Below are 26,615 nucleotides of genomic sequence, written 5' to 3'. Positions count from 1 at the left end.
GACATAAAGTGCTCCGTCATTTGTTAGTGTGCAAATTCCCACTTAATTTCATTATAATTGTTTAAAATTACACGATCACGGCCGTCAATAAAGTATGAACAAGCACATAGACAAATAGTATGGACGTTAATTTTGGCGCGAAACTTTGTAGTTGACACTTTGACAGTTATACTTGTTTTGTCAATATCAAATCAAAATATACCCCATAGAAATCAGGTGTTACATTTTCTATTTAATTTAATAATCCTAAGATGATTAATTAAATGAGAACTTTTTAGTATTTAAAATGTTCATTGAGGACATAAGAAATGATTTCTATAACGTTTTACTCGGTAACGTAAGTGTCAAAGAAAGTATACTAAAACGTGGATTTTGGAGCTTTTTATTTATCAAGTGTATTTTTGTTATAGAGAGTGCTTTTGCTAGTTCACTACGACGTTGATGCGATATGCGCCTGTAAAATACTTCAAGGTCTCTTTAAATGTGATAATATCTCGTATACGTTAGTGCCCGTGGGGGGTATATCAGAACTGAAGACGGCGTATGAAGAAAACAACGAAGAGATTAAATATGTGGTACTTATTAACTGTGGTGGTACGATTGATTTAGTGGACATCTTGCAGCCTGATGAGGAAGTTGTATTTTTTGTGTTAGACTCCCACAAACCAACAGACATTTGTAATGTTTATAGTGATGGCCAGGTACTATTTTCACTTTTATTTAGTATACAAAGTCTATTAATGAATTAAATTAGCACTTACAGCTCTACAACTAGATATCTTAGAAATACCTTCTTCAAATAAGACTTAAAAAGTCTTCGACTTTATCCAAAAGAACATAAGTGTGCAATCTTTTATTATATTGTAAACATAAATTATAGTATGTTGTTTTGCTATAATTCATACTTTTATAGCTAAATTAATTGATGTAGTAATATTTCAATGCTTTCTCTGTCATATTTTATAGTGTAAATGAAGGTAGGACAAATTTACTAATATCTTAGTAAAAGTCAGACAAAAGTAATCATAATCTTTGATTAAAGTAAGTTAACTTATGTCATAAGACAGTGCTACATATTTTTAATATATATTGTTTATGACTCTTTTCTGGTAAGAAAATATATCTTTATAATTTAATTTGTAGGTGAGGCTAGTGTATAAGGATGATGAGGAGAACATTCCCAACTTTGATGACATATTCAGAGATGATGATGATGATGAAGTAAGTTTCTTAATACTTTTAATCTGTATTTTTTCAACTTCATCTACATGGAAAAGAAAAGTAGACTCTGTTCTTCCAGACTGCTCTATATCTGCCAAATTTAATTAAGATCCATTCAGACTTTTAGGCACCAAATTGTAACATTCATCTAACCATCAACACTTATACTAGTAAAATTAAATTTGCAGAATGAAGAATCAGGGAGCAGTAGGGAAGGATTGGAAGCACTTGTGGAGCGAAGGCGAGCACGCAAGGAATGGGAGGAACGCAGACACACTCTTATGTTCAATTACACACAATTCTCTTACTATGGAAAACCAGTAAGTTTGTAGTTAGCTAATATTTGTACTCAATAGTTATTTAGAAATAATAGATTTATGTTAACATTTTTCATTTATCAATATCTACACTTCATACTAATACCATAAAGAGGAAAGATTAGTATTTTTGTATGTATTAACATGACTCAAAAACTACTGGGTCAATTTCATAAATTCTTACACCATTAAAAACCTATGTTATCAGTGAATTACATGGGCTATGGTTTTTATTGTTTTTTAATTTCAAGTTGGCGATGTTATGAGCAACACCTAGTTTGTTAATAAGATTTCTGCATAACTGTGTAAACATATAAAAAAAAGCTATAAAAATTACATGATAAATTTGTAATCTTACTGATCATTACCAACTCACTATATATCCCCAATAAGGGTCTCGGAGCCTACTCTATTTAGGTGACAAGGCCTTAGTCGACCACACTGGGCTATTGTGGGTTGGTTGACTTCACATCTTTGAATTTCTTAACAGATATGTGCAGGTTTTATCACAAACTTACCAGTTATAATTTATCTATTGTGTGTAGCAGATATTACACCTATCACGATTTTTATATTAACAGAAAAATCATAAGTACACACAGAAAGAAAAGAAGAAACTAAAAATCTATGGGACATTTTTTTTGGTATCGGAGGGAAATCTATGGGACCTAATGCCGGCTACCTGCGCTTGTGCAAGCAGCCAATGTCCTATGATGTGTTATTAATCAGTTTTCTCTATTTTTATATGATAAAATCCTTCTTACAGAGTGCATGTGTACTAATTGAGTTATCATCGCTGGCATCTCGTCTGTCTCAAGCGGCTTTATGGGCAGCCGCGGTGGCAGCTGAAGCGCACGCAGCGCTGTACGCTCGCTCCCCAGCGAGGTGTCTGTTGGATGCTGAAGCGCTGCATCGCTATGTTGCTGCAGCGAGACGGCATGATGATTCTACTGCGAACAGGGTAAGTTATTTTTAAGGTTATGGTGTACAAGTTTTTACAAGATTTTAATAGTTCATCACCAGCTCGCTATACGTCCCCAACGAGGGGCTCGGAGCCTACCCTAAGTTAGGGTGACTTTGCCTTTGTTGGTCTAATTAGAGAAAGGGGTTTTATATAAAATCTCAAGGGGGTGGGGACTAAAATAAAATTTATGTGTTTATTTTCTCTCTGCTGATGTAAATTTCATTTAATTCCAGACAGCATGTGTAGTTATGGAGAAAGACGCGTGGCTGCCGTTGTACCGCGAGTGGACGCTGGAGGCAGCACTGAGCCACGCCGCCATGTTGGCACCTAAACTCAAATTATACGCGCGTTCCGGTTCATCTAGATTAAGACAATTATTAGCGGATATGGGGTAAGAATTATTTTATTATTTTTTCAATGACCAATGGACACAAATTTTTTTGTTTTAAATTGTATTTTGCGATAGTGGTTTTTTTTTCTTATAAAAATTAAACTTTGTTGAGTCAGATATGTATTTTTAATTGGATAATCAATTACTAGTTTTCAATAACTACATTTATATTATCTTATCTATATTTGTATTGGAGTTATAAAGAAGAAAGATTTGTTTTTTTTTTAAGGATTAAACTCAAACTCAGGTTCAATTTCCAAAATTCTCTCACCGTTAGAATGCTTATTACAGAGTAACATAGGGTATAATACTAGATTTCCTTTAAAATTCTTCTATTTTTCTATTATTAGTGCTACCAGGTTCATTTTTTTTTATATCTTTTTTCAGGTTCCCTCTCCAACAAGCTCGTCAGGCATACCGTTCAATGGACGTAGAACTCCGTAGATCCCTCCTCACAGCGTTAGAAACAGCAGCTCCTAAACACAAACTGCCTGTCCCTACTAAAGCGACGTTTATCCTGCAGCGGCCGCTCATGGCACCGCTGGCTGCGCTGGACGCGGTCTATGTTATCATGGCACTTATAGAACATGTGAGATTTACAGTGTTTTTATGAGTTTTAGAGTGTTTTTGAGTTTTGCAGTGCGTTTTATGAGTTTTACAGTGTATTTGTGACTTTTACGGTACTTTTTTTGAGTTTTACAGTACTTTTTTTGAGTTTAACATTTGATTCTCATTTTTAAAAATATGAAGTGCAATGGAAAGTTAAATTCTTAATATGGATTTTAAGTATTCATTTGGAAAAGGAAATGCTCGGTTTATTTTATACATTTAACTATGTGGTTTTACCATTTATAATGTTAGTAAGATTATTACTTTTAATAACATCTTATTTATTAATATTATTAATGCGAATGTTTAGATCTATTGATGTTTATTACAAGATATCTTAGTTACGGATAGACGAATCTTAATGAAATTTGTAACAGATGTAAAATATCTTCAAGAACAGACTTACTTTTTTTTAAAATCCCAATCAAGCTGACACACGGGCAAAAGCTAGTTAAGTCATATATCTCCGCTTATCCATTATTTCCAGGATTTCTCTAAAGTATTTAATTTTGTACTTTAAATACCATTTTATATATCAGGAGACCCTGCCGAAAGCTGAAGGGTTCCAGCTGGCTTTATCAGCTCTGGAGTTGTCAGGTGAGAACGAGGCGTGGCGCAAAGGGTCAGTTGCGGCGAGACGTTCCCTGCAGGCCGTGGCCAGCCTGGTGCACTCCACACTCTCCGCTAAGAAACTATTACTGGCTGGACCTTTTAGTTATTTTATTGTACCAGAGGTAAGTTTTCTTTACTCTTTTATTATGTTAAGGTGTTTATGAAAATGTTTAGATACTAGAATATTGAATAGGTTATAAATGGGTTCAGCCGTTTAGGCCACAAACAGATCCGTTGATTTTGATGAAATTTGCCATAGATGTAGAGCATAGTCTGGAAGGACACAGAGGGTACTTTTTTTTAAATACACGCGGACGGATTCGCGGGCGAAAGCTAGTTAAAACATCTATATACATTAATAAGTCTCCATAGTGATATCTATATTTATTTTTAAAGTCTGTTATTGTAGCGTAAGATATCAGCAATCAAATAATGTTTTTGAAGAATTATTTATTTAATGAAAAGCCCTACACTTCATGCTTTAGGCTATAAAATTTCACGCTATCAAACTTAAGGGGTAAATAAATTGGAGAAAAATCTTAATAAGGGGAAGGGACTATAAGCTACAAGCTGTCATCAAAGAAGTAAGATTACCATGGTTTGTCATCATGTCATGTCATTTTGACATTTGAAATTGATAATTTAACGCATGTAAATAATGTCATAATTTCATGCGGATGAAGCCGCACCGGAACAGCTAGTATATTATAAATAAAAAAATTAGTTACATGTGTGGTGTAGGGCGGTGCGGCGGGCGCGGTGCGCGGCCCGCTGTGGCTGGGCGAGGCGGCGCGCTGGGCGGCGGGCGGGGCCGCGCGCCCGCTGCTGGCCAGCGCGCCAACAGACCAACACACATGTATATTGTTAGGATTACCACCCAGATTCGAACAGGAACCAAGGAAGTATGTATATATTTTTAGAAATCGTATAATAATTAATGTGATTTTCGTATTTTCATATGTACATAATTTACCCGACGTTCTTACGGTTAAGGAAAACATCGTGATGGCTGCACATATCAGCGAAGAAATTCAAAGATATGTGTGAAGTCAACCAACCCGCAGTGCAGCGTGGTTGACTATGGCCTAGTCAACCTAACTTAGGGTAGGCTCCGAGCCCCTTGGTGGGGACGTATAGTGAGCTGGTGATGATGATCATGACAATAATTAATAAATGCTTTTAGCCTCAAAAAAGACAATATTCACATATTTAAAATTATTCTCAACTAACAGTTCTTCCGACTGTCCTGTGAAAATAAAAAAAGTGTCTATTTTACTCACTGTTAATGTAGCTTTTTTATGGTGAAAGATTTTTTTTTAAATCGGTCCAGTATTTTTTGAGTTATTTTAATACATATAAAATACAAAAGTAAAAATCTTTCCTCTTTAAAATATTAGTATAGATGTAATAAAATGTATTTAATGTCACTTTTGATATAATTTTTCAGTTTATTCGGCGCAGCATTCGAGCAGGCGGCTACAAAAAGCGGTGCGACAGTTTCTTTGGACAGTGTAGATACATCCGTCATTACCCTGCCGACGTCACAACGAGCGCAGTTCCTAGACGCGCTCACAGCTCTATTAGCCTGATTAAATACACTATTTAATAATACCCTTATTAATAATAAGACATTATTAAACAGAAAATAATATTATTTTCAAATAACATCACAACAGAAAACTATATTAGGCATCAAAGAGTAAAGAAATTTTGAGGAATATTTGAATTATTAATAAGAGTATTAATACCAGTGTTATGCCTTAATAATTTTAATACTGACTGAAAAATGTAACTGTCCATTTAAGAAGCCAGTGAGTGAAATCATATTTATTTAACTAGAATGATAATGTAAGTGTTCAAAAATAAAATCTCTGATATTATTATTAATAAAATGAAATTCTGTCGATGATTATTAAGTTTTTTTTTACAAAATTATACGCATATTCATAAATATTTGATTCATTGAGATAAAGAAAATATTTTCAGTAGAAATTACGTTTTATTATTTGCAGTACATATTTGAAACATTTGAAAATTGCATTTTTCTAGAAAAATGTATGATTTATTTAATAATGTTGAAGTAATGAAATAGAAAAATATGTTAAAAATCCTCGTAACGTTATTTCTAATATTTTTATGAGTGCTTTTGCTTGAGAATTCGCGCGTAGTTAAAATAAATCTAGTAATAAATATAGCCTATGTTACTCAGTGATAGAGTAGATTTCTAATGATGAAACATTTTTTGAAATTGGACCAGTAGTTTTTGAGTTTATTAGTTACATACGAACATAAAATGTCCTCTTTAATAGTATACGTTAGTTTGAATTATGAAAAAAGAAAATAATAAAAATCCATAACTGTCTACAATAAAGATATCAATAATAATTGTAATTATTAATTGGTTTGATTTATTTGTAATTGGACATTTTAATCGTAAAAAAAGACAATAATCATATTATTGTCTTTTTTTTTCTAGAAATCTAGAAAATTTAAGCGAATTTGAACTCGTTCTGTTTTTGCAATTTTTGGTACTTTATAATCAATGAAATAAATGAACGAATAAAATAAAGTTATTGAATAATGATAATATAGCATTTATTATATATTACAAAATTAAAAAGTTCCCTGTATAAATCTCATGATCATATTAAGAGCCCATTTAGGCTGGTCGTGTGGTACCATATGACCCGCGTTACGAACCATCACTTCCATCAAGTTTCCAGCTTTCTTCACATAACCCGCTATTTCTTCATCCACAAACCATATCAAACGGGAACCATGCTTATATTCAAACGCCGAAGGATATTTTAATTTTCTCAAAAAACTTACTGTCAAAGGATACGCAACGATTATATCCAATTGACCGTTATAAAACATTATCCTATAATTCAATAACAACTGCTCGATCGTAGGTGCGACAGATTTTAACAAATCGTATGCCAAATACATCTGAACTTCCTCACCGGAGTTGAACGGACGCCCGCCGACATGAATCATACGTCGTACTTTATCATTGTGAATCAATTTACTAAATATAGTTATCTCATCATCGTCTTCAGTCTTCATGAAATTGTAAAAATAATTAAATCCTGTATACATTTTGAAAAACGACGTGTTCGTTAATCCACCATCCATCAACTTGTCCATCAATAAATCTGCTTGTGCCCAATTTTTCTGTTTTATTTTCTCGGCAATCCTATTTTGTACATGCAAGAACACTTTACGCTGGTCATTGTCTAATAAACCGTGCTGATATAAATAGTTACCGTAATCCATCTGATTAACGGGATCACAGTAAGCGTTGCCGAGAGCTAAACCTTGCAAATTTACTTGCACGTCGTTAGTTTCACTGTTTTTACGATGAATATACATAGCTAAGGACACTGTATATTTGCCTGCATAAGATTCACCGGCGATGTACAACTCGTTGCTCTTCAAATTGGGAAACATCACAAAAAACTGTTGCAAAGCTTTGAAAAGATTTTCAGCTATACACTCCTCGGTTTTACAATATCCTGCCTTTTGTTCTGTAAAGCTGAAGCCGGTGCCCACTGGGTTGTCGATGAATAATAAATGGTAATGTAACGCCCAGTGATATCTTCGCAAACCGAAACCACCTGATTTAGCAACAAGCGGACCTATTTCGGTAAAAAGACCGAACAACGAACTCGCACCCGGACCACCTTGCAGCCATAAAACAACAGGACTCTCTTCGGTCTTTGAAAATGGCGGGAAATACCAAAAGTACAAGTTGGATCTGGAAATTTTGTTCACAGTAAAAAAACCTGAGTAACTTTTGAATCCCAATTTTTCAGTGAACGGAACTCTCGATAAGTTTTGAGCTCGTGTGATATTTCCCTCTTCTAAGTGAGGCGTCAGAAAAAGCGCTTCGCCCGCAACGTCTGGAGTCTTTGCCTCTAGCTTCAAACGGGGATAGACGTAGGGAAAAATGGTACATGTCCTCAAAGATATTAAATTGGTAAATATCAATAGATTAAGATTAATTATCATTGTTCATTAAAATAGTCCAAGATATTCATTAATTTTATTTAATTCCGCATTTAATAGATTTCATTTTGCATCCTTTATTGTTTAAAATACAACAGTTCACAATAAGTTTACAGTTATTGTCATGTTGACAAAAATGGCAGTGGCATTAGCCGATTTTAGTAGATAATACAAAAAGTAATTTACTATTTTATAGTATGTATTTCGTAGTTTTGTAAAGGCAAATAGTACTACGTGGCTAAAGTGTACTTTTAATACAAAGAAAAGTTGTGTTCCCATTGTAATGAGAGAGGTATAGTTGTTGGATAGGCGGTAAAATTTTTAATGGCGGCAAAATTTAAATAGCTATTGGTGGGAAATATTAAAATAGAGACTAATTGATAAAGTGCTGTACTGCAGTGTCCGTTGCACTTGAAATTAAATTATTTTTGTTAATGTACGTCTTAACTTTAAATTAAAATGCATAGCGCAGGTGTTGCAATCTGTAATTCTGTATGACATATTGACAGAACGAGGAGAAGAAGAAGACACAGAAGAAGGAGAATAAAATGCCATAAGTTGTTTGAGTTGGGTAGGCGAAAAAATATGTACATTTTGTTTATGTTACTGTTTGACGAATGCATTCATTAATTAATCACAACCATAAACGTTTTAAATTAAATGCAAAATATTTAACAGTTCTTTGCACATATGTTGTCTACACATTGTTATTGTAATCTACTTTATTGTTGACATTATTTCAAGCGATAACAAGGTTAGGTTAGGTTAAAGTGATTACCTTTTGCACTTTATTGATATCTTTACCTAGCCTATATAGCCGTTCATTCGTTTTCCGACATCCATTGTTATTTCACGTGTATAATGTCTCGATATTCTTTATATGTTTTATTTCAATTTATAGTTTCGGCTCATTGTTTCTTACACCGGTATCCAAAGTTAAATCTCGACAGTCAAGTTCATGGAGACACTGGATCACCTTTATTTCTCACTCCATACATAGAGAGCGGCAACATAACGGCTGGAAGGCAACTAGCTCGAGTACCATTTACTGAAAGTCTACGCATTAAAAGCTATGCAGGGTTCTTCACGGTTGATAAGAAATACGACTCAAATCAATTCTTCTGGTACTTCCCAGCGATGATACCAAACAACAAAGATGCACCAGTTATCGTTTGGCTACAAGGTGGACCTGGCGCTTCATCGTTATATGGACTTTTCACAGAAAATGGACCTTTGAGAGTCAGAGACAAAAAATTTGAACGTCGCAAGTACAATTGGGCTTTAAGCCACCATATTATTTATATTGACAATCCCGTAGGCACAGGATTTAGTTTCACAAAAGATCCCAAAGGCTACTGCAATAATGAGACACAGGTTGGTGAACAACTGTATTCAACTATCACACAATTCTTCCAGTTATTCCCTGAGTTACAGGAGAATAAATTTTTCATAACAGGAGAATCTTATGCTGGCAAATATGTCCCTACCTTTGCTTACACAATTTACAAAAAGAACCCAACAGCAAAGACTAAAATTAATTTAAAAGCTATAGCAATTGGCAACGGCCTCAGTGACCCAGAACATCAGCTGGTTTACAGCAAATATTTGTATCAAATTGGTCTCTTAGACTGGAATCAGGCTAATACTTTTAGAGAATATGAATTGAAGGGCATTGATTATATTCAAAAGAAGCAATGGGATAAAGCATTTGAAGTATTTGACACTTTATTAAATGGAGATTTAATTGATGGCAAGAGCTTATTCTACAATATGACAGGTTTTGAATTTTACTTTAATTATTTGCATACAAAGGATTATGTAGATTTTGAAGATTTCGGTCCAATGCTCCAAAAGGCTTTTGTAAGAAGAGCAATACATGTTGGTAACTTAACTTTCCACACGGGACATGAAGTTGAGGAACATTTAAAAGATGATTTGATGAAGTCTGTAGCTCCACTGATGACTGAACTTTTGGATAATTATTATGTCCTTATTTATAACGGTCAACTTGATATAATTGTTGCCTATCCATTAACAATAAACTATTTAAGGAATCTCAAATTTACTGGATCTGAGGATTATAAGACTGCTAAAAGGTACCAATGGAAAGTAGATGGTGAGTTGGCTGGATATGTGAAGCAAGCTGGCAAGTTGGTGGAAATTATGGTGAGGAATGCAGGTCACATGGTACCTGGAGACCAGCCTAAGTGGGCATTAGATATGATCACCAGATTAACTCATGAGAAAACCTTTTATTAACTTGGTGAATTTAAAGTATATTTTCATAGTATTTTATAAGCAATGAATCTGTTTAGGTAAGCTTTAGTTATAAGGTAAATACATGTGATAAACCACTTGTTCAGTTTTAAAAAGGTTATGAGTGTACACTGCTGAAAAAATTGGTTGAAATATAGCCATCCCTTTCTACCTCTTTGAAAAAATGTAGATACCAAACCTTTATAAAGTGTAACAGCAGTTGAATTGTACAGTAACTGTAATCAAGTAACATTTGAGTCAATAAAGATATAAGTTGTAATGAGGTCGTTTTTTTTTTCGAAGAACCTATATTTTGGTTTTTAGTGAGACTTTTTACAATTCTATTGGAATTTAAAATGCTACTGTTCAAGTACAAATACCAAATTGTGCATAACTATGTAAGTCATATCTTTGATGGAACAGAAATTGTAACTAGAAATTTAAATGCCTATTCACAAATCTACCCACATATATATAACCCTTTGTTTTGTGGCTGAACAGATGTACCATTTATATAAAAAAAATAAAAACAATAAATAGTATGAAATGTCACTTTAATTTTGTTATTGTTAATCTAACTTGTATCCTGATATCAGGATCACTCAATGTAGAATCATCCTATACACTTACACACAGTAATTCTTAGAAAATATATCAAATTACTAAACAAAGTACAATATGAAAGACAGCTTTGTAATCATCTAATCTTATTTAAGTTAGTACAAAAGGAATGAAAACCCAGTCATGTTTATCGTCCTTCAATGTATGTTGACAATTCAATCTCCTCGGGCAGCTCTGTTATATTGACATCAAATCTGTCTTGCACTTCATTCAGGATCTTTGCATCATTTTCATCCGATACCATAGTTATAGCTAAACCTTTTGTACCAAATCTTCCTGCGCGGGCCACTCGGTGAAGGTAGGTATCAGAATCTTCAGGCATATCATAGTTGAAGACAATGTTAACTCTCTCAATATCCATACCACGACCAAATAGATTAGTTGCGACTAAAATCCTCTTCTGGAAATCCTTGAATTGCTGGTACCGGGATAGACGCTCATCTTGGGTCATGTTGCGGTGAATTCCAATAGCTGGGAAGTTTTGATCTGTTAGTAACTGACCAAGTGCTATGCAGCGTTGCACAGATTTTACAAATATTACTACTTGGTTAAACTCCAACACATCGAGAAGTTCAAAGAGCTTCTTATTCTTCTCATTCTCCTTCAGTTTGACATAATGCTGCTGAAGTCCGTGCAGAGTTAATTTGGCTTCATCATCTACATACACTTCCATAGGATCTTGCATAAACTTCTTGCAAACCGGTCGAATTTCTTTACTCAGTGTAGCTGAAAACATCATAACTTGCTTCCCGTGAGGGGTGTTCCTGAATATCTCCTGGACATCACGTCGCATGTCTAATGATTCCAGCATTTTGTCACACTCGTCGAGGATAAAATGCTTCAGATGTTTAAGGTTTAACTTCTTACTATTCACTAGCGCCAGTATTCTTCCTGGCGTTCCAACTACGATGTGAGGGCATGCAGTTTTTAATACCTCTTCATCCTTCTGTATGGGCATACCACCGAAGAAAACTGACACACGTACACCCGCCATATATTTTGAAAAACGCTCGTATTCTTTACTTATCTGAAAAGCCAACTCTCTGGTATGGCACATCACCAAAACATACACATGATTTTCGGACGGTTCGAGTTGTTGGAGCGTTGCTAGGACAAAAACGGCTGTTTTACCCATACCAGACTTCGCTTGGCATAAAATATCCATTCCGAGAACGGCTTGTGGAATACATTCATGTTGGACTTCTGAAGGATGCTCGAAGCCGCAATCTACTATAGCTCTTAAAATTTCAGGCTTCAAGAGAAAATCTCTAAATCCAGAACTGTGAATCGATACGTAAGATCCCTTAACCTCTTTTTTTGGCGCCGCTTCCGTCGCTCCGTCGGCGGTTTGGTGATCTGCCTGCTCTTCATCTTCGTAGTCGAGAAGATCGTCGTTGTCGGCCATTGCTTACGATTTGTTATTTGTTTTTATTGGTAAACAATTTATTTAAATCGTAATAGCACGTGAATACAATTTCACAAGATTTATTTCACTTTAATGGCGTCTACCGATCAAAGCAAAAAGACAAAATGCCATAGACAAGACACAAACCAAGCCATTGTTTTGGACATAGATTAAAAATATTTAAAGCGACGATTGTTTCATTGTCTCTGGTTTTATTTTAAAGTTAAAATTATTTGGCTTTTTATTTTCTATAGTTTCCAATGAAAATACAGTAAAAAAAGGATAATTTAGATTTTCAAAAACATTTGCCATCATTGTTATTTCGTGGACCAGCTGGAACCTGGTTAGCAATTACTATAGCTCACTAGCGCTCGCCTTTTATCCTATTTTCTTGGAACCTTCCCATAACAATGCCTCTCTTACCAGGCTAGATGCTTGTTTGTCTTCACTTCTATTGGATTTGCAATTGAGTTGCTGAATATATCTTTTAAGCACCGATTTAAAATAACGTTTCAGTAGTTTCAAATTCAAAGAACTCATTTTCTTTTTATTATAAAATTCTAGGGTGGGTTCAATACAAAATAAACAACACATTATGAGTTAATATGAAGACTTTTATTTAAAAACAATCGAATCACAGATCGAAAATTAAATTAAACGTAAACATTGTCTATGTCTATTACTATTTTGTTATGCTACTACATTGTTACAGATAAAAACAATTAAGATTTTTAATACTGAGATTATGTAAACCAAAATCTACAATACATGCTACAGAATTACGTTTTCCATATAATTTAAGTTTTGGTTTATTATGAAAACAAAACAGTACCTACGACTACTCCTATGTTTATAAAATACTATTTGCAGTCTACTTATTTCTAAACGTGGTAGGTAAATATTCATAATTCTGTTAAAATTGCAAAACATAAAATATTTTACAAAGGTGTTCGATACAGAAGGTATGAAGAAAAGGTTCGTACACGAGTACAGTAATTGACCTATGGTGTATTCATGAGGTAGGTCTTAATAAGACTTGTGCAAGCAAGAAATAAATGGTCATTCACGGTGAAAGGCATATTTGAATGTCAATTTCAAACTTCGTAGCACATAAGGCCACCAATTTTTACCGTAATGGATTTTAGTTATAAATAGTCGTTAAATTCTACTTTCTACGAAAATTCCAAATCTAGTTTAAGATTTATAGCTTTCTTATTATCTGTGATTGCTTAAAGAGGAAAGATGCAGTCATTTAGTTGATAAAAAACATCGTTATTTTAGTCTATGGTTTAATCAGTTCGTACAATTTTGGCGGGAACACAATCGTTATTAAATATCTACTTTTTTCCAAAATCCAAATGACTGATCACAGGTTACGTAATTTAATTTAACATTTCTCACTATAAGGCTTTAATGGTTTGAAATCTGAATTCCCGCTCAAATAAGCGTCAACGAAGTTTTGTACCGAATCAGTTGTGATTTCGTCGCCATATTTCATTGTGACCATTCTCTGTTTGGGGAAATCGATTGCGGTAAGTAATGGTACAGCGTCGTCTAAGCCGATATGTTCTCTTAGCATATCAGCACTATCAGTACCATCAATTCCGATATAAAACATCACATGTTTGAATGATTTCTTCTTGACTCTTGAACGTGATGTTGTGTAATCGAAGTCCATAGTTTCGTCGTCGGAGGAGTTCTGGTAAGGACAGAACCCCGGGTACTGGATACTGCACTCTTCATAGTAGGATTCCGCTGACGGTGTTAGTACGGATTCTGAGAATTCTATTTCCGCGTCTTCGTCATCTAAAAGATAGAATATGTGTTTAATCATAATTTAAAAAAGGTAATTTTGCATATTATGTGATGCTCTTAAAGGTGTCTTACCAATAAACAAGACAACCGCAGGATGACGCGCCATTTTGAGTAATGCTTGCTCAGTCAGCAAAGACACCGGACGTTGACCCCATGGGAAGTTCTGAAAAAGATTTTATTTCTCATTGAATCAGATCATCAACAATAAAACATTTGAATAATAGAGTAATCTTCTCAGACTCATGGTCATTAAAGGAAGCCTATGTTCACGAAAAACGGCGGACGTAGACAAATGCGTGAATGTCCATGAAACGATAGTGGGTGCAACTGTAAGTAGCGTTTATACATATTATTATGATACTAGCTTTGGCCCGCGTCACCGTCCGCGTGGAATTAAAAAAAATGAAGTAGTCTTTTTGTTCTACTTTTCTTTCGCATTTTTAATATTAGTACGATTATTATGATGTTCAAAGTTACCAGTCCTAAAGGATCGGCGGCGAGGTGCTGTCTGCCGTTGGCGGTGATGACTTTCCCATTGGAGTCTGTGAGGACTAATGCAGGAATACCGGCGACGCCAAGCGCGGTGGGCAGAGCTAAACGCGCCTCCGTTGCCGCCCAGGGGACCGCCAGTGCCCCCGCCGCGCTCACTGATGACACCGTACGCTTGTACGATTGCTCGCTCCTGGAATAAATTGATGATTTATTTTTAATTTTGTTACAATAAAATCAGTAATAAATGTCAAATCTGTCTAAAGAATTAAGTCTATTGATATCTTCATTGGTGATTGGCATCAGAAGTTGGATTTTGAAAATTTTATTGATAACTAGCTTTCGCCCACGATTCCGTCCGCGTGGAATTAAAAAAAAACGAAAGTGAGTAGCCCATGTGTTCTTACAGACTATCCTCTACATCTATACCAAATTTTATCGAGATCCGTTCAGCCGTTTAGGCTACAAACTCTAACAAACATCCATCCATCCATCCATCCATCCATCCATCTAAACTTTCACATTTATAATATTAGTATTAGTAAGATAATTAGTTGAATTTTCTACGTGAAAAAAAACAATAGAAATCTCTAGCTCTGAGCAAGATAATAAGCCGCTATTGTAATCCTATCTCGGAATTAGAATAGCTTAAAAATAAATTAAAAACAGTAAAATGGCTCAGGATGTGTAATGAGTGCAGTGGCAAGTAAAAGCTGTTAGATAAAGTTATTACTACGCCCGTGACGGTTTTAATGGGGCTGAAGTAATAAGATAGAGGTTTTACGATCTAACTCCGCCTATAAAACCTTTACTCTAGCTTACGATTCCATTCGAAATTAGTAGAGTATGTGCAAAACATATTGGAGTGAAAACTGAGGAGATTGTTTTGTTAGAACTAAGCTGCAAAAGATTTTTAAAATATGTGGATTTATAAAAGAAATTCATACGATAAGTTTTAAGTAAATAAATAACAAGGTACAGGATTCTTATATGTACAAGTTCTCAACATTTTTCTTTTAATATGCTTATATTTGGCAGACTTTAAAAACATTTCGTCGGCACGCGACGGTCCAACTTCTTGTTAAATAATAAAGTGAGCATAACTTTTTTGCAGAGGCTTTGACGCTGCTTTTAATGGTGGACCATTTTGATTTAACTTCGCTATACCGTGTACATTAAATAATAACAGGCAACACTGGTTTTATATTATTCATCCCTTCCCATTCCAGTCTCTTTACATTCTATTTTTCATTACTCTTACTGTGATCATTATAAAGTTTGAACATCTGATCTTTATTTTATTTCTTAGGCAACTTTGTAACCAGCTACTAACATAACTTTCTTACTGTAATTGTTAATAAATTACAATATTCCAAATCGCCTTTCCCAGTTACTACGTAATAAACACGACTGGCAACACAGAGAGCTGTCAGTTTGGGCGGGAAATATGCAAGAGGGCGTAATATTTTCCCGCCATCATTGCACCGCGGCCCATTAACTGCTGCTCATAAAAGCAAAGTGGCGTTCGGAAAAGCGAGTTTTATGTTGCCAGCACTATATTTACGTCGGCAAATAGAAATTTACTGTATGGATTTACGAATAAAAAAGTAATGTGTTTTTTTTTCGTACGTAGTTGGCAAATGTTAGTTATAGTAATTACGTGTATTTTCAAATAATACTAGTCCCGTAGTCTTTTTTAACTTTAGGTTAGTAAAATATGCAGATGACTTTTACAATGGTTTTTCGTTGCAAATTGCAACTAGTTGCAGGGCAAAGAGAAATCTACATAGGTGTTTACGCATGTAAGACTCTTGTCTGTAGATAGCCTTTGTCCATTGTGTTCTTGTATTAAAAATGTGCAATGTTTTTTTTTTCTATACCTGCCATAACAAGACAAAGGAAAATTAAAGCGTTTGTACAATGGATTGTGTCGCAGTTTTATTTTACCTTTACAGCCAGTTCCATCCCTTATGGCTTTTGAAATATGTATAGAAAAAAATTAAACGCTTTTGTAACGAAAGTGGCCATTTTTATATATGGAAATGTATACAAGAATTTTTATCTTTCTTAAAAAATCCAATCTTGACGGATCCTTACGATGGTTAAAGGAAATCTGTTTTTAAGAGTAAAATATTCTTAACAATATTTTCAGTCTTATATTCCTCGTAACTTTTGATGTCAAAGCAAATTACGAACGTTTAAAAGAAAGTTTCCTACATTTTGAAAGGCATAATGGTCTTGTGCAAAAGTTATAAAACTTTTAAACTTAGGCGATTTAATTACAACATACAACTGGTGAAATATTTTTCAACTTTTTAATTATGGCCAACCACTGGGCGACACTTTCTAGCTTCAAAACATATAGTCAAAGACTAAAGATTAAAAGAAGATTAGAAGAAGCTTTCATTGTCATCCCTATCATTCACTTAGAAAAAAAAGAGATAGCTATATTTTTCTATGCTTATATTTCGATAGTAATTATGATTTACAATACTCAATATAATTTACTGTTTAATCTAACACCGTTTGTTTGATATCGTAACGTGCGATAAACATCTGTACGCAGGGAGCCGAGTGAATGAGGTCGTAAATTGTGGGGGCGGGGGACGGTTTATCGTCATCTGGGTAATCCGGACAATCCGGGCAACCCGGGTAACCCTGCACGGTATTAACCGGGTGCCGTTTTTATTAAAGCTTTATTGAAGCGATAAATTTGGAAGTTTATTCTATTTCATTATTTAGCAACAGTAACGCGGTGTTCCGTTAAATTTAGTTTAGACTAGCTTTCGCCCGCGACTCCGTCTGCGTGGAATTATAAAAAACTAAGTGACAATGTGTTCTTCCAAAATATTATTTACATCCATGCTAAATTTCTTCGAAATCCGTTCAGACGTTTAGGCTGCAAACTCTAGCAAACATCCATCCATCTAAACTTTCGCATTTATAATATTAGTATGAAGTACGATGTATGGATGTTTGTTAGAGTGTAATGCGTACACAGCTAAATAGATTTTGTTGAATACCATAGATGTTGGGCAAAGTCTGGACACGTATTAAACTACTGTTTAGTTCAACGCGGACGGAGTCGCAGGTGACAGTAAGTTATACGTATACATTTTAAAATGTCACGTTATAAAATGTAGAAACTTCGATAAAGGTTTTCGAGAAGTCATTACTGATATTCCGACGAATGAAATTAATAGAAAAAGTTCGGATTAATCCTTTGAGTGGAGTTTCGCGATCGCGGACTGATTAGAGACGCGAATAGTTTCACTTTGATGAAGCTCGACTATTCATCGAACGCTTTTGCTGACGCCATGCAAACGTAGTTTAAAAATTCATTAATTTAATTAAGTTTATGAACTGCGAAAGCTACGTGACTACTAAATTAGTAGCACAAATGAGCTACATTTTTAGTGCCTCTACGATACAAATGGTGTCTTTCTTTTTATAAACATCGACAGAAACAAAATGTGTGATTCAAACCAGATGAAAGTTTTTCTGTGATATGTAGGTTATATTTTTTATCTCATTTATACATATAAAAAATTGCATAGTCTCTTTGTAATATCAAAAGAAAAAATCCAGATTTCGAGAAGATGAATTTGCGTTGCTTCAAAATAAATTTGGTCTGTCTGTTTGTCCGCAAGCTGCGTTTGTTCCGGGTAATCTCCGAAACGGCTTGGCCGATTTCGACCGAATTTTCACTGAAGGGTAGCTGACATAGACGGGCATATTATAGGTTAGTTATTTTTTAATTCCGCGCTGTGAAAATCGCGTAACCCGTGGGATAAATATGCGCTAACGAAGTTTGCGGGCGACGACAGCTCGTTAGTAATAAAAAAAGCTTACAAACGGTGCAATATCCTGTATGGATTTATATTTGCGAGCCTAAGGGCTCTTTTATACTGCATTCTATTAGAGATCTGTATACGCTTTATTTGACTTTGTTAGAGTTCAAACTTCATACGTATGTTTAGAATGTGTAGAGCACTTGATAAATAGCCGGCGGTTATTTTATTGTGATTAGATTTGAACTTTATTACGTCTGGATAAGGATGCATGTGTAATGTAGAGGTATTTGTTTGTAATGAGGATGCAATCGTTTCATTATTGAATGTCCGCTATTGATAGACTGGCAAAGATAGAAAAGCTTTCTATTTAATATATTAATTCCATATAACTCTTCTGCCGAAACAGATACATATCATCTCTTTCACTCTCCTTGAAAAGAAAAGAGACAACAATATGTTGATTCAAGAGGTATTACAGTTGTAATGGTTAATTATGATTATTGAATAAAATAGTTGTCAACGTAGATTTGTTTTGTCGAAATAATTCATCGATTTTAAATCGATTTATACGATGTGATGCCTTAAATCTCACATTAGGGATTTTTGTCGTACGTGTGCAACAGTCATTACATTCTATAGTATACGTGACGTCAGCAGACGACTGTCGCGACAGGTATCCCCCTCCCCTGTCTGGCTAATGGCTAGGGTAAATAGGGTTGACACACGGATAGCGCGAACCACGTACTGTACGTTGTTTTTTAATAAGGGCAAACGAGCAGGGGAACGAAGTTATGGAAAATACGTAACGGTCATCGGAATGATTGAAAGTATATTATACTCGTAGATCGTCAGAGAGGGCACAGCTTCTAGTTCGTTAGTGTACCCAGTTGATGATGCAGGCTAGATCTCCAAGGGGGCCTAGCTTAGAACATTCTAATCTTTCAGTCACTATTCTTATTCAAGAACACTCTCACTATCTTTATTTTGGATAGACCTAGAAAGGGATGGATGGATTGCGTGTAAGGTGACATGACCAAGAAGGGAGTGATGACTGAGATGACGGATGATAGAGTTTTGTAGAGGACGAAAATGCTCTACGGGAATAGGATAAGGTAGGGGAAATTATGATCTTTATTTTAATGGGAACGTTTTTAATTGTATTTTATACGCTTCAACAGAAGCGACAATTATTTATATTAACGATCGTAAATAATTAATGACACAAACATTTCACTGGGACCTACTATTAATCCCAAAATAATTCCGACGCCGACACGACATGAGGGAGGCGATGACATTTAATTAACACTACATAAATGGATTAACAAGTTAAGCCCATACACGGGTGTATTATGTCTTTTTGGATATTACAAGAGTGCTTTAAAGTACCGATTCAGGTGAAACTAGCTGTTCCCATACGACTTCATCCGCATAAAATTAAAAAAAAAAATAATTTTATTGTTCACATTTGTCAAATTATCAATTGCAAGTATCAAAATGACATGACATAATGACAAACCATGGCCACCTTGCTTCCTTGATGTTGGCAATGAATTATGGTCTCTTTCCCACATTAGGGTTTTTATCCAAAATATATTAACCCCTAAGTTTAACGGCATGAAAATATATAGCCTAAAGCGTGACGTAAGTGTAGGACTTTTGGTAAAAAAAAGAGTTATTCGAAAATATGCTGTGATTGCTGACATCTTAAGCAACAAAGAAGTGTGTTTACGCTTTATTATAATAGTATAGATATAGATTTCCGAGAATTATAGTGACAAATGTAATTGGAGTTGAAATAGTATTAATGTTTTTACAAAATGTTTGTAAAATCGTCATCATCCGGTAGAGTTAACAGTGATTATGATGCGTCGTGTTTTTAAATGTAAACGTAATCGTTTCGCTTTTTCCCGTGTGCGTGCATGCATTAAGCAAACCGTGTACTCAAATGTTTACATTTAAAATGTTTTAAAATGTAATTTTTGTAATTGCAACGTAAATGCGGGCGTAATACTCGAACAGTTTAACTTTAAACATAGTCTGTGTCGGATAACATGGAAATAATAATACGGCTCAATGTACCTTGTACCTAGAATAAGTACAAAATACAAGAACTGTACAGAATGTCAGCGTGATGTGGAATTCAAGTAATGAAAGCTAGAAAAGTTTCTGGTAAATAAAGATTTCTATGCGATGTCTGAGCGGGCGCACATCTTTGACTAAACTATCGCACAACTGTAGTGCGATTGTCGATTGTTTCGCTCCCAATACAATTGTTAGATGGACAATTAAAAATCGAGTAGTGAGCGCACCTCCATATCATACTAATCATACTAATATTATAAATGCGAAAGTTTAGATGGATGGATGGATGGACGTTAGAGTTTGTAGCCTAAATGGCTAAACGGATCTACAAAATTTAACACAAATGTAGAACATAGTCTGGAAGAACACATACTTTTTTTCTAATTCCACGCGGACAGAGTCGCGGGCGAAAGCTAGTAAGCTCATAGTTATCAAAGTGAGACTAAACAGTTGTGCGATATTTTAGTTTCAGGTGTGCGCACGCTCTTAGAATTCCATCTTACTTTATCATATTTGTGCTTTAAATTTTCTACGTAAAACTACCAAAGGTTTAAATCATTCGGCAATTCCGATAGCAATGTAAATCTTACGCTTTGTTTTTTTATAATTGTGGTAGCCTTGGGCAAAGTTACTACATCATCATCATCATCCACTTGCCCTTATTCCGTTCGGAGGGTTGGCACAGTATGTGCTGCTCTTCCATACATCTCTATCAGCCGTCATATCTCCTCCTTTCTTAAGCATATCCTCTTTCACACAATCCATCCATACTCTCTTCGGTCTTCCTCTTCCTTTGTAGCCATCCACATTCAATCTTAACACTTTCTGGCTTAAGTCCCCATCGTTCCGTCGCATATGTCCATACCACGATAACTTTCCGAATTAAATTAACGTACTTAATAGATCAATTATAGATAAGGTATAATTCTGTCAGACAATGCAACCCCGTATGCAATTAGGGTTGTCATCTCTTTTAGTTGACCTTAGTTTGAATGGTGCATATTCGGGCTATGGTTCTTTGAAATCGTTTTCGTCAGTGAAGTGATGTCTGATAATTGTCGTAAATTCTTTATTGTTCTATGTTTAATAAAAGTTAGCAACCCTACGTGAAACGTGAGCTTTTGTCTCTGCCCCGAACAATACGATGTATGTAATTATATTGGTGTCTGGTAACAAAATTGAATTATAAACATGTCATGTTATTTTACTTGTAATTGAATGTGTAAATAATGCCATTTTTCTAAAGAGAGTCTTTTTTATTTCTTTACGTTCCAACTTTGAATTTTATTGTGTGCAATGACACATAAAAGTCTTTCTGGTTTTTTATAAGAGTTTTAGGGCCTGTCCAACTTACTGATAGAGGCTCAGATAGCTTAAAAATTACGCCACTTTCAGATAAGGTAATAAAATCCGATATTTCCATCAATTATTTTACACTTTGGATTGTTATCAGACAATTTACAACTTGGTAGGACAGGCCCTTAATATCATCATACTCAAACTAATATTATGAATGCGAAAGTTTAGATGGATGGATGTTAGTTAGAGTTTGTAGCTTAAACGGCTGAACGAATTTAGATGAAATTTGGTATAGATGTAGAGGATAATCTGAAAGAACTTATACAGTATTCACTTTTGTTTTTTATTAATTCCACGCGGACGGAGTCGCGGGCGACAGCTAGTAAAATAATAAAATGATCATATAATCAATCGAAGCGTATTTAGAACTCAGCCATTGGAGCGACATTAGTAAAAAAAAAACATATAGCCTGTAAGTTTATTTTCATGTTTTGCAGGAACGTTCAATAACACGAACAAAAATGCAGATGTAATATTTTTCTCCAAAGGTATAAATATTAATGACGTTGGTTTGAAGCTTGAGGGTCGAAAGGGAGAGAATAAGTCTCAAATAAAGATATAGGCGTATCAGTATTACAAGACCCACCCTATTGGGAGCCCTTGAAGTGGGGGGGAGGAAACTTGTATTGATTAACATTTGTAAGCAAAAGGTGTATTGTTTACTGTTTATAATTAGACTTTGTAATTTTTATGGTAAAAACGCTGTAACTGATTTAAAACCACGCCATTTTAATATACTAGCTGTTCTCGTGCGGCTTCATCCGCTTCAAAAATTCAAATGCACAAATGACATCGAAGGCCTTCGACATTTGATAACAATTACCGTTACCATACTAACCTTGCTTCCTTAATGTTGGCAGCTTGTAGTTTATGGTCCCTTATGAAGGATTTTTTTCAATTTATTTACCCCCTAAGTTTAATAGCGTGAAAATATATAGCCTAAAGCGTGTTGTAAGTTTAGGACTTTTTATTAAAGTAGGAATTATTCAAAAACATGCTGTGCTTACTGACATCCTACGCCACAAAGGTAGTGTGTGTATATGTGCTTTATTATATTAGCCAAATCAAGGGGATCTGGCTTTAGCTTTGAATCCTTTCTTGCAATTTTTAATAACTTTTGATATCATTTTATTGTATTTGAATTTACAGTCTCGATATACAAGTCGTGGGTTTCCTTTAGTAAAATTGTAGTATATTTACATAGAAATACGTTGAGGATATCATTGTAATTCAGAATCACCGCACCCTCGAGTTGCTGAGACATTTATGGTAACAAATTGCCCAAACTGTTCCAACTTAGTTGGCTATCCCGTGATTTCGAGTGCGTTCACCCGTTTCGAGCTTTTCGGTAGTGATTTCATAAATTTTTTTTTAGATCAATACAGTGATATTTTTTGTAAAAAGATGCTTGTAGATATTGTTATTATAGCTATTTTGTAATTTAGAGTACATATATACATACAAGAAGAAAAAGAAAGATGCCAATAAAAATGCAACATTGCCTTCTTAACTTGAGAACTTAATCGCGGTAATGATACAAAAATTATTGTATTAAAAATGCGAGCTTGCCGACAAAGAAGTAGCTCTTAAAAGTAAGTTTTTGAATTGCAAAGGGGTGTGCAATGCGAGCAATTAAATTAAGGCGATAACGACGGACCAAATTAAAGGGCCAAGTCAGCCACCGCGACGCCATGTTTGAGCGCTGACTTCCCGCGCTCTTTAACGGACGCGTTCGTTGAATGCTGTTATTGACTTAATGGTTGCTGCTACTTTTTGATGATTTTAAAACGTAAGTAATTTTCTGTAATTATTTTTAATTAACTAATATTATTAATAAATACTCTTGAGATGAAAGTAATTTTTAACTAAATCGTAGTCAACTTTCTAGGTTATGGGGATTCTCTTTGTATAAATGTTTTTAGATGATGACAAAGGTTTTTTACTCTTATTTGGGCAAAAAAATTTCCATCTTATCTTACTTTTAATAAGACTTGAACGATGTTGAGTTTTTTTAATTTTCAAGACGATAACTTTATAATAGTTAGATTTGAAGCCAGGCAGACTGGACATTAGCAGTCCCTTTGTTTGCCGGCTTCAAATAATCTCTTATTGGAGCCTTACTAGTGCCGTTATTGGATGAGCAAGGCCCGAGGGATTATTCCTTTACTTTGGACGTTCCAGGAATGGATACGAGAAGATATTGAATATTACTATTCTAGTTATACCTTTATTGAACTGAATTTATGTTAGAGCAAGAGATACAATGTCAAAGGTACTTTTCGTTCATTGTTTATTTACAACAATAAGATCTAATGGATTTAGTTGACAGCCACTAAAAGACTCTTGACGTTTATAAAACTTATCAACAGCTATAAAAACAAAAGTGAGTAGCTTACATGTTCTTCCAGATTATACCCTACATCTATACCAAATTTTATCGAAATCCATTCAGCAGTTTAGGCTACAAATTCTAACAAACATCCATACATCTAAACTTTCGCACTTATAATAATAAAGTATGATGATTTAACAAGCGATTTTTTATGGTATATCTTTTATCTTGAAATTGATAAGAAAGTAATTCAGAAAGTCATAAAATCGGAAGCACTACAAGGGTCATTCGTAAGCTGACGGAACGTAGTAGACATCGAATATATGGGGAGCTAGTTTTCACAGACAAACGAGAAGTGGCCGCTCGTCAAAGCTTCACACTTCGCTTTTGATGGCCCACTGTACACAGACTTGTGTGCGTTCCGGTGACCAGACTTCCGGTGTTTTTGTGGATATTAAATATTGATACAGGATTAAACACGAACATAAATGCACGTGACACAATCACAATGGTGGCTGAGGGATTTTTAATTACTAATTTGACGTAATACAAGACATTACTAAAAAAAGTGTAGCCATTCTCATAGACAATAACAACATAATTATTTAGAATTAGAACGCGCGCACACCGTTGACTAAACTATCGCACACTGTTTAGTCTCGCTTTGATCTCTATGAGCTTATATGGACACTATTCGATTTTTAATTGTGCAACTAAACAGTTGAATTGGCTGCAAAACAATCGACAATCGCCACTATAATATTAACAAAAAAAATCAAGTTGCATCCGTGTTTCTGTTACATTTTTGGCAACCCTAGTCAACACCGACATTTATTCGACGTGGGCCTGTCTTTTATGTGTTAGATAGTACTTTTAACTTTACACCTATCAGTATAAGGTTTATATTTCTTTGACTAGGTTCTTCAGTAGTTTCATATTACAACCCCCTTGTAATTGTTATTTGGGGAGAGGTTTTGTAATTTTTCTTAGACTGCTGTTGCGAAGCGTTGGTTTGTAAGGAAAAGTTATTTTTGATTTGATGTTAGAACTGAATGTTGCTGGTTTTTATATTAAAAGCAAATTATAAGTACAAGCTAAATATTAAGCAGAAACTGTCATTTTTGTTGTTTAAGGGGTTATGTTAAATTACTTTAAGAATATTTAAATATTATCACTTATCGCGTTTGTTAGTTCCTTAAGTTTTTTTTCAGTTTCTTTGACTGGTTAGGCAAAGACGAGTTATAAAAAAAACATATTTTTCAGATATTAAAAACAGAATGATAGCAGATGAAGTAAGCGTCTGTTTTGTTTACAATCAGAACAGACCCTCGGCATAAATTTCATTATTCGCTTGAAAGCGCAAACAAATCGAATTTGATTCTCAAAGTTGGGGAGTATTTGAATGATGTTAATATTAAATGCAGCTTCTGATTTTGTCATAATAATATTCTTATAATAAACTAGCTTTAGCCCACGACTCCGACCGCGTGGAATAAAAAAAACGAAAGAAAGTAGCCTATGTATTCTTTCAGACTATGTTCTACATCTATGTTGATTTTTTTAATAAATGAATTTGAATTTGAACTAATTACTAATTAAAATTATAAACATACATATCGCTTTCTTGATATAATATCTGTTATTGCTCACCTATCACTGGATACCAGTATAAGCTGCGTGTTGGTGTATTTAGCTCTGCGCTTGCGCACTGCCGCTAGTGCGTTGCAGAGGCTCGGTGCGAATGTACGGCAAGGTGGACACTGCAAAGTGGTTGAAACTATTGAATCTCTTGCTTTGAAAAATGAAAAAAAAAAAGAAATAGAATGATGCTTTTATTTAACATAATCATCACCAGCTCTATATGTCCTCATTAAGGACTGACTAGGCGATAGTCAACCACGCTTCACTGCGGCGGGTTGACTTCACACATATCTTTGAATTTCTTCGCCGATATATGTTGGATCACGATGTTTTCCTTCACCATAAGAACGTCGGGTAAATTATGTACATATCAAAATCGAAAATCACATTGGTAGATGGCGAGACTCGAACCCAGGCCCTGTAGTGCAAGTCATAGACTTAAACCCCTGCCACCGACGTTTTTACCACGTGGCTGCTATTTTTAGATTCGACATTGTTTTTTTTACACCTTTGAAGTCTTAAAAAAAAGAAATGCTAGCATAATATTGACAAGGCTCTTTTATATCAGTTGATTTTGGGGAAACAATAGAACCATTAAGTACTTCTTAAATTACACGGCAGTTGACTTGGCACATTGACCAAAAGAAACTCTTCTTCCTGGCGTGCCAAATCAAATGCTTGATGGTCAATGCTTAC

The 26,615-nt window shown here is 34.8% G+C and overlaps 5 protein-coding genes across 8 annotated transcripts in view; 2 read left to right on the top strand and 3 right to left on the bottom strand.

Annotated features, from left to right (window-relative positions):
• Positions 1-183: 183 nt before the first annotated feature.
• On the top strand, positions 184-6,002 carry LOC106107177 (cell division control protein 45 homolog). 4 transcript variants are annotated; one of them, XM_013287920.1, is made up of 10 exons: positions 184-337; positions 411-701; positions 1,144-1,221; positions 1,410-1,541; positions 2,305-2,499; positions 2,736-2,893; positions 3,281-3,482; positions 4,100-4,236; positions 4,839-5,016; positions 5,562-6,002. In XM_013287920.1, exons 1-10 carry the CDS (start codon positions 287-289, stop codon positions 5,718-5,720), a joined length of 1,581 nt encoding a protein of 526 aa, XP_013143374.1. In that variant the 5' UTR covers positions 184-286; the 3' UTR covers positions 5,721-6,002. The 4 variants fall into 4 exon arrangements, with proteins under 4 accessions (XP_013143374.1, XP_013143366.1, XP_013143393.1 ...); XM_013287912.1 differs by having other exon boundaries at positions 4,042-4,236; positions 4,856-5,016; positions 5,562-6,001; XM_013287939.1 differs by having other exon boundaries at positions 4,856-5,016; positions 5,562-5,651.
• Positions 6,003-6,623: 621 nt separating this feature from the next.
• LOC106107207 (venom serine carboxypeptidase-like) lies at positions 6,624-8,256 on the bottom strand. Its single transcript, XM_013287964.1, has one exon. It carries the CDS (start codon positions 8,123-8,125, stop codon positions 6,728-6,730), a length of 1,398 nt encoding a protein of 465 aa, XP_013143418.1. The 5' UTR covers positions 8,126-8,256; the 3' UTR covers positions 6,624-6,727.
• A 534-nt stretch (positions 8,257-8,790) lies between these two features.
• LOC106107201 (venom serine carboxypeptidase-like) lies at positions 8,791-10,659 on the top strand. Its single transcript, XM_013287952.1, has one exon. It carries the CDS (start codon positions 8,984-8,986, stop codon positions 10,379-10,381), a length of 1,398 nt encoding a protein of 465 aa, XP_013143406.1. The 5' UTR covers positions 8,791-8,983; the 3' UTR covers positions 10,382-10,659.
• A 256-nt stretch (positions 10,660-10,915) lies between these two features.
• LOC106107214 (ATP-dependent RNA helicase WM6) lies at positions 10,916-12,535 on the bottom strand. Its single transcript, XM_013287977.1, has one exon. It carries the CDS (start codon positions 12,402-12,404, stop codon positions 11,127-11,129), a length of 1,278 nt encoding a protein of 425 aa, XP_013143431.1. The 5' UTR covers positions 12,405-12,535; the 3' UTR covers positions 10,916-11,126.
• Positions 12,536-13,004: 469 nt separating this feature from the next.
• LOC106107445 (nucleoredoxin-like) overlaps positions 13,005-26,615 on the bottom strand; it is a 30,356-nt gene continuing 16,745 nt past the window's right edge. The window contains exons 3-6 of the mRNA XM_013288300.1: positions 25,929-26,038; positions 14,697-14,901; positions 14,292-14,382; positions 13,005-14,210 (exon numbers count right to left, since the gene is read on the bottom strand). Of these exons, the coding sequence (XP_013143754.1) occupies positions 13,792-14,210; positions 14,292-14,382; positions 14,697-14,901; positions 25,929-26,038 (825 nt within the window). The 3' untranslated portion in view covers positions 13,005-13,791. The remainder of the gene's footprint in view (positions 14,211-14,291; positions 14,383-14,696; positions 14,902-25,928; positions 26,039-26,615) is intronic.

Source organism: Papilio polytes, unplaced genomic scaffold (genome assembly GCF_000836215.1).
Source record: "Papilio polytes unplaced genomic scaffold, Ppol_1.0 DF824269.1, whole genome shotgun sequence".
Taxonomy (NCBI): domain Eukaryota; kingdom Metazoa; phylum Arthropoda; class Insecta; order Lepidoptera; family Papilionidae; genus Papilio; species Papilio polytes.
This window is presented reverse-complemented; position numbering and strand designations above follow the sequence as displayed.